This window comes from Macrobrachium nipponense, chromosome 45 (assembly GCF_015104395.2).
Source record: "Macrobrachium nipponense isolate FS-2020 chromosome 45, ASM1510439v2, whole genome shotgun sequence".
NCBI lineage: Eukaryota > Metazoa > Arthropoda > Malacostraca > Decapoda > Palaemonidae > Macrobrachium > Macrobrachium nipponense.
This window is the reverse complement of record NC_061105.1, coordinates 10,029,473-10,038,479: the sequence shown is the minus strand read 5'-3', so window position 1 is coordinate 10,038,479 and position 9,007 is coordinate 10,029,473. Positions and strand designations below refer to the sequence as shown.

Below are 9,007 nucleotides of genomic sequence, written 5' to 3'. Positions count from 1 at the left end.
ATGCACCAATTTGTATTTCTGGGGCATGATGATGACGATTGCGTGTTGTGGGGCAAATTTGCCTTGATTGGGGATTTGGGTATTTTTGGGGCAGGGCATTATTTTGTCGTCTCTCAGACGCCGTTTGACTTACTTTTGTCTCTCTCTCCTCTCTCTCTCTCTCTCTCTCTCTCTCTCTCTCTCTCTCCATCTGACTCCTGGACCAGCCGTTTCCAAATTGGTGTGGTGGGGGTGGTATATCGATTGCAGGCATCGCCACTTGATATCACCAATCAGTCAATTAATCAGCAGTGTTACCACCAATTACGAATTCGATACCTGAGAGAGAGAGAGAGAGAGAGAGAGAGAGAGAGAGAGAGAGAGACGCCAGCTATCTCTGTCTCTATTTATATGTTTGGAAGCCTATAGGTTTGAGCATTGCTGCTTTTAGAAGCGCTGTGTTTTATGAGCCAAGATATCATATCTCTCTCTCTCTCTCTCTCTCGTTATAGAGCTGATTGGTACAGTGTACATTGACGTAACGTAACTTATAAGAGGTAGGCCTATGTATGTTCAACGCTTTATTGTAACATGTTTAATCGTAACGGGTAGGCCTATGCTCACACGTTAACGTAACTACTATAGTATAGTTGTGTAAGCGTCACGAATCTTGGCGTAACTTGAGTGACACTATAAAACCCACAGTCTTTAATAGCGCCCCCCGAACGTTACTTAAGACTGCACAAGTTACGTAACACTTTTTATGTCTTGCTGTAGGGGGAAAAAGGTTATATGGTTTGGGGATGAGGTAAGCGTGACATCACCTGAACGGAATCTCTCTCTCTCTCTCTCTCTCTCTCTCTCTCTCTCTCTCTCTCAGTATTTTCTCAAACTATAAACACGATTTTAAGGTCCTCACATGGGTCTAATTTGCCTTGACGCGTGAATTTTCTCTCTCTCTCTCTTTCAAAGGCAAGACGACCCCATCCCCGCACCCCCTTCCTCCCACCCCCAAATCACCAGCAGAAACGCGAAGAAGAATCCTTAAAAATAGACATCGGTCTACCACTGGAAACCCCACCCCCCCCCCCCCCCCCAAAGCCACCCCCACCACCATCTCCTTCTTCAAACCTTATTGGGTGAAGGAAGTCAGAACTTCAATGGCCTCCCACCTCACGCGTGTTTGCATTCTGCTGATTTTAGAAGCGAGAGAAGACTTATATATTTTATCCCCTGCCGTTGCATGTTGCGAAATATGGGCGTATTGCAGATTTAACTTTTTATTTTCCATGGAGATATGTTGTGGAAACGTCTTCGAAACGCGAAGTCTATTTAATTTTATTTTTTCTCACGCGCGAATTTGAAGTTTCAAGCGCATGAATCAGACGGCTACTTTCTATATCGTTCATTGAACGCTTCAGTAAGTTCGTATTTAGATCTGACATATTATTTTCAAGATTAAAGATTAAGATGTCTCATTATGTGATGTAGTTGGAGCATTGAGATCTATTAGTTCGTATTAAAACTATACAAGTTCGTATTCAGATGATGAAAATAAGTTCTTATCGATATTTGGATAATGAGACCAATTCTTACCGATAATGAGAATATTTCTTAACGAAATAAGACAAGTTCTTATTTCATTTGTTGAAGTCCCATGGGCTGTTAACAAGATACTAAAAGCTCCCTTTTCAGTTATGAGACCAAGATCTCGTTAGACCAATTCATATTTAAGTCATAACGAAACGAGAAAAAAAAAACTTCAGAAGTTATTTAGCCAACTCATGATAGATTTGGAGACTGTAATGTGTCTTGTTTTGTGTGTGGGGGGGGGGGGGGGGGTGGGGGGGGGGGGGGGGGGGGAGGTGGCGGCAGGGCTTGGGAAGGGGGTTATTCCATGGTGGTACTAGTTTGAATTTTTGGTGTCAGCGAAGCCTAACAAGTGCACTGGAGGAATTCCTTGTGAAGGTGATGACGTTACTCATCATAGGCTTGCCCGCCTTTTTTTTTTTTTTTTTTTTTTTTTTTTGTTTTTTTTTTTTTTTTTCGTTCGTTCTTGAAGCTTGCCTTATTGGACCATGTCCATGTATGGTATTATTTCCGAATGGTTTTTGTTTTGTTTTGTTTTTGCCCTTTGTTGTTTTATAGGACTGGGAAACTGGATAAAATGGAGGGGAGTCCATCGCGCTAAAGATGGATTACATTAAGTACGAATTCGTACTAAATAGTACTAATTGCCGTGCACTACAGTACAATTTAGTACTGTAGTATTAAGTACTAGTTAGTACTAATTGCAGTGTACTATACCACATACGCAGCAAGGAAATGGCTTCGATAAACAATACGATTTAAGAAAAAAAAATAAAGAAAAAAGTGGCACCTTGATTCCGTCCGTTGCACCAACTCGAGTGTGTTGCAGCCTTTTTGCAAGCAATTGAACGTCTGCTGGCTTCACAGCAGACGCCTGCGGTTTTGTTATTTTTTTCCCTCCATTTTATAAACCTTTTGTTGAGTATCCTATCAGCTTATCCTATCCGAGTATATCGTATCGTGGCTGGGAGCTGTCGTATATGACAACTCCGTCAGCATCTAAGTAGGATTTTGTTAGCTGTGATAACATGTTCAGTATGTTTCGTATGCAGTGCATTTTTATGACTTTGCCTCTCTCTCTCTCTCTCTCTCTCTCTCTCTCTCTCTCTCTCTCTCTCTCTCTCTCTGGTGTTCGGTTTTGCGAAAATAGCACGTTCGCGTTGAAACATTTTTAAATTCTCTGCATAAACCCCGAGACAATTTTGAATAACATTGGAACCCGATGTATGCAAAGAGAAAGTGCTTGTAGTATGTATAAATATTTTAATTTATAGTGTATTTTTTATAGGAAAAGAAACTTGTCCAGATAATCTCTCTCTAGTACCTTGATGTGTGATGTCACCCAGAACTCTTAGTACTACTCATCAACTCTTTATGGAATTCGCCTCAGCCATTTTGTGACAGAACCGCTAAGTAAGATAGATCCATAGACAGAGATACAGGTGACCTATAGACAGAGATACAGGTGACATCTTGCACCGTCTTGAAAGACGCAAAAGGTACCACTGTCATGCCTTGCCAAACCAGCTTCACTTGACGGGCAATGCTTGTGCGCGCGCGTGCATGGCCGTTTTGTTGGCCTTGCTTACCAATATTTTCGTCTCTTTTATTGTCATCTCCGCTGGTGTCGGTTTCATCGTCGTCCGCCGTGGCAGGGTGCCAAAGCCCTTTATATAGCGCCTTCAAGCTCTCCTGACGCCCATCTCTCTGCTGCCTGTCAAGAAGCCTGTCTTAAATATTGCTCTGGTCGTCAACATCTGCCGTTAGGTTTCCGTCCATTTTGCCTCGTCGCGTTGGTCTAAAAGGAGGAGGTCTGGGCCGTCCGTAGTAGTATTGGTTCATATTGCCTTTGCTTCGCCGTGCCTTCGTCAGGTGGTGGTTTCTATCACCACCCCTAGGTGCTGTCACCTCCTCCTCCTCCTCTACAGGCCGTCCCGTAGTGACCTCATCACCATGACCACCACAATGGCGACGCCAAACGGCGGTAACAACAACAGCAACAACCATAATGGTACTACGAGTGCTGACCCTCCTCATCCCAGCTGGACAACAATGCCCTTGGAGGTCGCCGCCGGTGCCCCCGGTGCCCCCACCAGCAGCAACACGCGGCAGCAGAACAACACCACCCTGCCAGACTCCGAATCGGGCATCGAGGACTCGGCCGACAGCTTGGAGAGCGGCCGGGGGGAAGGGGGAGGCAGCTGCGGCGTTGGAGAATTGGCGGGTGTTGGTGTTGGAGGAGGAGTTGTACCGCCCGTAGCGGGTGGTACTACACCTTTATCCCACCCTATCCCCATCCCCATCCCCAACAGCAGCCCGCGCAGGTGCAGCCTCCAGCAGCCCTTGGCCCAGGCCCAGGGAACCTCTTTGCCACCTGCGAAGAAGCATCCTTCGTCGGCGCCCACCACAGGAGCGCCCAGCAGCGCCGCCGTCGCTACAGACGGCCCTTCTCCTCCTATATCTACTTCGTCGTCGTCCAACTCCAACGCAAATAGCTCCGCAGGCGCATCGTCCGCTGTTGGCGAGGCGGAGAGGAGAAGGCAGTCGACGCCCACGCCCGCCAACGTCGGTGGAGGAGGGGGCGGGACTTCTGCTGTTGATGACGGCGGTGCCTCCCGTGGGTTGCCAACTATTGAGATAAGTGAGGTACTGTACTTGGCTTCCATGGATTCCGAGGCAATGTTTCTACACGAACTATTGCCCTAAAGAAACACACATACATACATACATACATACATACACACACACACACACACACAAATATATATATATATATATATATATATATATATATATATATATATATATATATATATATATATATATATATATATATATATATATATATATATATATATATATATATATATATATATAATATATATATATATAATATATATATACGTATATATATATATATATATATTATATATATATATATATATATATATATATATATATATATAATAATGTGAGAATGATGTGTATTGAACTATAAAATACTAAGAGAGAGGAAGAGAATGATGCGCTTTCAACCTTGAAATACTGAGAGAGAGAGAGAGATTAGATTTTTGTTACCGTTAAACTCCACGTCAAAATACTTCATATTCCGTTTAAAAGTAATTTTGAATAACCTGCTTTACAAAAGTAATTTTAATTTGTACGCGATTATACTCGTTGTAAGAATTGTAAAACCTATGTAAATGTTATTATCAACAAGGTTATACGTGTACAAGTTTGTATATATGTTTGATATATGTAAAAACACGAATGCAGTAATGTATAGCAATACAACAGTAAATAAATATGTAAGTAAATAGATAAAATATATACATTTATAACAAATGCAATAACTAAAAACATATACTAATTTAGATTTGTCCGGATTTAACTTTGTAGTCAGTAAGATAAATTATAGAATTTCATGTTCGTGAAAGCTGAGAGAAGAGAGAGAGGATGAGGAGAGAGATGGAGAGAGAGAGAGAGATGAGAAGGAGAGATGAGAGAGAGAGAGAGAGAGAGAGAGAGAGAGAGAGAGAGAGAGAGTGAGAGTGAGAGCGTACTAATGCGCCTCCTTGTGCCTCTTTTACTAAACACGTTCCTACAGACACCGCTTAAAATATTAATGCAATCTTCTGCAAGAATTATATATACCCATTATAAACTAATAATACAGTGAACCGCAATGCCATCTTCTCCTCCCCCCTCAACCACCACGGCTGTCAAACCCTGATGATGATGACGTCATCATAATGCCGTATAGAACCAACCACATGAGTCGTGTCATGGTAGATATGACTCAGTGGAACGCATTTGTTTATGTTCTAATTCTACAGAAGCGATAATGAAACAGGAGGGATTCAATTTTAATGTTATTCTTTGTTTATATTCTTCATCTTCTTCTTGTTCCACTTGGGATGGCCACCAACTGACACTCAAATACGACCTTCACGAGCCCTCTTCTTTGTAGAAGAGGTATGAGACCACAAAAAATATAATGTTTTCTTTTTATAATATGGCCTTCTTCCCCTCTACTTCCGTAGATAAAAGCGTCTTCATACCTGATAAACCTTTATGACTCTTCAACCTCATGTTTTTTTCTCTCCCCCCTTTTTTGTGTAGTTTATGGAGGCTTCTTTGTGTAAATACTGTTTTTTTTTTTACTTTTTTTTCATTTTAGAGGCAGACTACTATCATCCTATTGTTGCATTGTTTTTCCATTGTTGGAAGTTGGTTTGGTTTTTGTAACTTAAGTTTAGTGGAAATAATCTAGTCTGGAATTGCATACATTTATACGTATGTAGTATATATATATTATATATATATATATATATATATATTATATATATATAGAGCTATATATATATTATATATATATATATATATATAGCTATATATATTATATATATATATATATATATATATATATTATATATATATATTGTGTGTGTGTGTGTACATGTCCCAGGAATGAAAAAGAAACAGGAGGGAAAGGATAGTTGTGCTGGGTGATTTTAATGCAAAAATATAGATGGCAGAGAGAGAATTAGTGTAGTGGAATTTTTTTTAAGTGACAGTCATTGAGAAATGAAGTGATTAAATACGTGTAGTATCACTGAGGCAGAAGTGAAAATAGACGGTATTCTTACATGTGGTGAGTGTTTCCATGTGCTATGAAATTGTTGATAAAAATGTGAAAATATCGTATGGTTGGATGGATAAATAATCAGGCGAGGATAAGTATATTGCAGTGAGAGGATTGGGCAAGTGGTGGTGGTGTGTGTAGTGGTAGTTCAAGGGGGTGAATTTACATGTTAAAGGAAGCCTGTGATATATTTCAAGATCTGAGCTGCATGACAATGAAGATAGTTTTTTGAGAGTCGGTAAATCATATTTGTGATTAAAGCTGAGTGGGTTTCAGACATGTAGCCAGGAGAGTGACTGGTTTACTGTTAAAGTTTATCTCAGCCATTTTGTTGTACATGGAGAGAAAAAGAGTGACAGATTAATGATAAGAGAAGCTGCAGAGATTAGTGAAAAGGTAAAGTGCATTTATATATGTTTGAGGTGTACATAAGCAAGCACAAGGTTTTGGAGATAAATTAGGGAGTGGAGCAGCGAATGCCAGTTTAGATGAGAAGTGAACAATTGAAATACATCATCTGGAACAAATTCAGTGGATGAATATGTACAAACTCTAGGGTTGATATTGTTTTCTTTGGACCCTAATTTCAACTTGATCGTAGCTTTAGGCCACAGATGTTAAAGAGTTTTGTCAGTTGTAGAAACATCATATCATAGATTTTCACCTCATCTTTCTCCCTGTCGATCTGCTTTCATGTCTGTCCTCTTAGGTTCCCCCAACATTATGTAAGGTGACTTAGGGGTCAAGACGTACTTGTTTGTGTTTAATATGCAATGTATTTGTGTCACACTGAAATAAGGACAGTATACAGTAACAGGGCATAATTACCAAGTCCATACCTGGGGGGGAAAAATTTTCAAGTTATTTGTGTATTTGACCTGTAAACCTATTTTGAAATCAATGATACAGTGGCGTTTCTTCTCTAACCAGGAGACGGGCCCTGGGGAACAAAGTGCTGGAGAGGGCCAGTCCCACAACATAGCAAAAAATGGCAATGGTGATTCAGAAACCTCGGAGATGGGTGGGCCCCCCAAGTCTCACCCTCCCAAAACACCATCTCCTACAAAGTCGCCACAGCACCACGTACCGCCGTCGGCCTCGGCTCCCCAGCCTAACGATGGCATCCCCACTGACATGTCTGATTCTACAGATACGGAACCAGACAGTAAGGTGACATGTAAGTAGATACAAAGTACGATCGAGATTTTATGAAAGGGGTCTTCCTTATCTTGTGTACAAACATGTACTGATAAACAGTATGTCATTACGCAAATGTTTATTGTTTCAGATTACATGTGCTCTTGTTTTTCTCGTAACGTTGTAGGATCATTTATAGCATTTACAACAAGAAAGGGCAAAAGGTAGTATTCAAAAATATAAAGTTGAACTGATATGCGCTATGATTTTATTGAAATAATAATGCTGGTAGTGTCCACAATTGAATGTATAATTAGGTAGCATTAGCATTTTTAAAAAATAAATGTGTCACTAATGAATACCATTTCCTTAGGTCTGCCATCTGGAGAGTCTGTTGTCTGCCCTAACTTAACTACACACCACCAGGGGAGGGAGATTATCAACACAGTCTATGCATTACCTGTGGATACAGTCTTCACTTTACTTTTCACCAATTCCAAATTCATGCTAGATTTATACACAGCAAGGAAGACTTCAGGTTTGTTGAGCCTCAGATTTTAACAGGCTATTCGTGATTATTATGTTTTTATTACGAAAGATTTAGTTCTCGTTGCAAAAGTCAGCTTTCCCCAGTTCATGAGTTTGACATTTTCTTCATTATGAAAAAATAATATTTTTCATAATTAATTTAGCAGATTGATTTTCATAAATGCATTGTTCAAGTAATCATGTAATTATATATTTATGGCTGATCATTCCCAAATTATATCTGAAGTTATAGAAATTATATCACATACTGTTTTTGTTCTGTGACGTCCTCCAAGGTCTTTTTTTATATTTCAACAACCATGCATGAAGGAGTAAAGTGATACAATTTACCTTTACAAATATGATTTTCTATTCAGATGTGGTAGCGAGCGCATGGCAGAGTAACCCCGAAACAAACCAGAAGATTCGTCAGGTTACATATACGTTGACATTACCACCAAATAATTTTGGGCCAAAGGTGTCCCACGTTACAGAGACTCAGGTAATCAAAGTTTATTCATTTTTTATTCTCGGTATTTTATTTTTTAGAAGCTTATTTTAAATGGGGTTTTCTGGACAAGGTTTCAGTAACTCTATAATAACAAAACTTAAAAGTTCATCATAATTTGTCATAAGTCATTGCTTTATAATATTGTTTAAGTTTTAGTCATGACATTTACATCACACTTGTTGATTGTAATACAGTAGTAGTACATATACTGTACCTTGAAAAGTTGAAATTCTAAATGAAATGCCTTTCTGTGATGCAAAGGTAGACATTTCTTTATGGTCCTCACATTTAGTTTTTATCTTTAAACATATGACCCTGTATAGTTTTGGACCATAACTCAGAATTGATCTTGTTTCTTAGGTTGTGTCACCATTCAGCAAACACGGAGAAATATACACTGTCGATGCTGAGGCTTGCAATGCTGGCATTCCCTATGCCGATTCATTCTTCGTTTCAAATCACTGGTGTCTGACACGAGAATCTGCTACCGAGACCAGAATCAGCGTCTGGTCCCAAGTCAAGTACAAAAAGAATGTGTGGGGTTTCATGAAAGGTATGCCAGTGCTTTCACAGTTTCAAATTCTAACATTTTATTGTTTTAATGTATTTGCCATTTA

General features: G+C 39.7%; 1 protein-coding gene across 1 annotated transcript in view; it reads left to right on the top strand.

Annotated features, from left to right (window-relative positions):
• LOC135214374 (protein Aster-B-like) overlaps positions 1-9,007 on the top strand; it is a 43,278-nt gene that overhangs the window by 23,068 nt on the left and 11,203 nt on the right. Inside the window, exons 8-11 of the mRNA XM_064248609.1 lie at positions 7,145-7,391; positions 7,725-7,889; positions 8,257-8,381; positions 8,751-8,943. Of these exons, the coding sequence (XP_064104679.1) occupies positions 7,145-7,391; positions 7,725-7,889; positions 8,257-8,381; positions 8,751-8,943 (730 nt within the window). The remainder of the gene's footprint in view (positions 1-7,144; positions 7,392-7,724; positions 7,890-8,256; positions 8,382-8,750; positions 8,944-9,007) is intronic.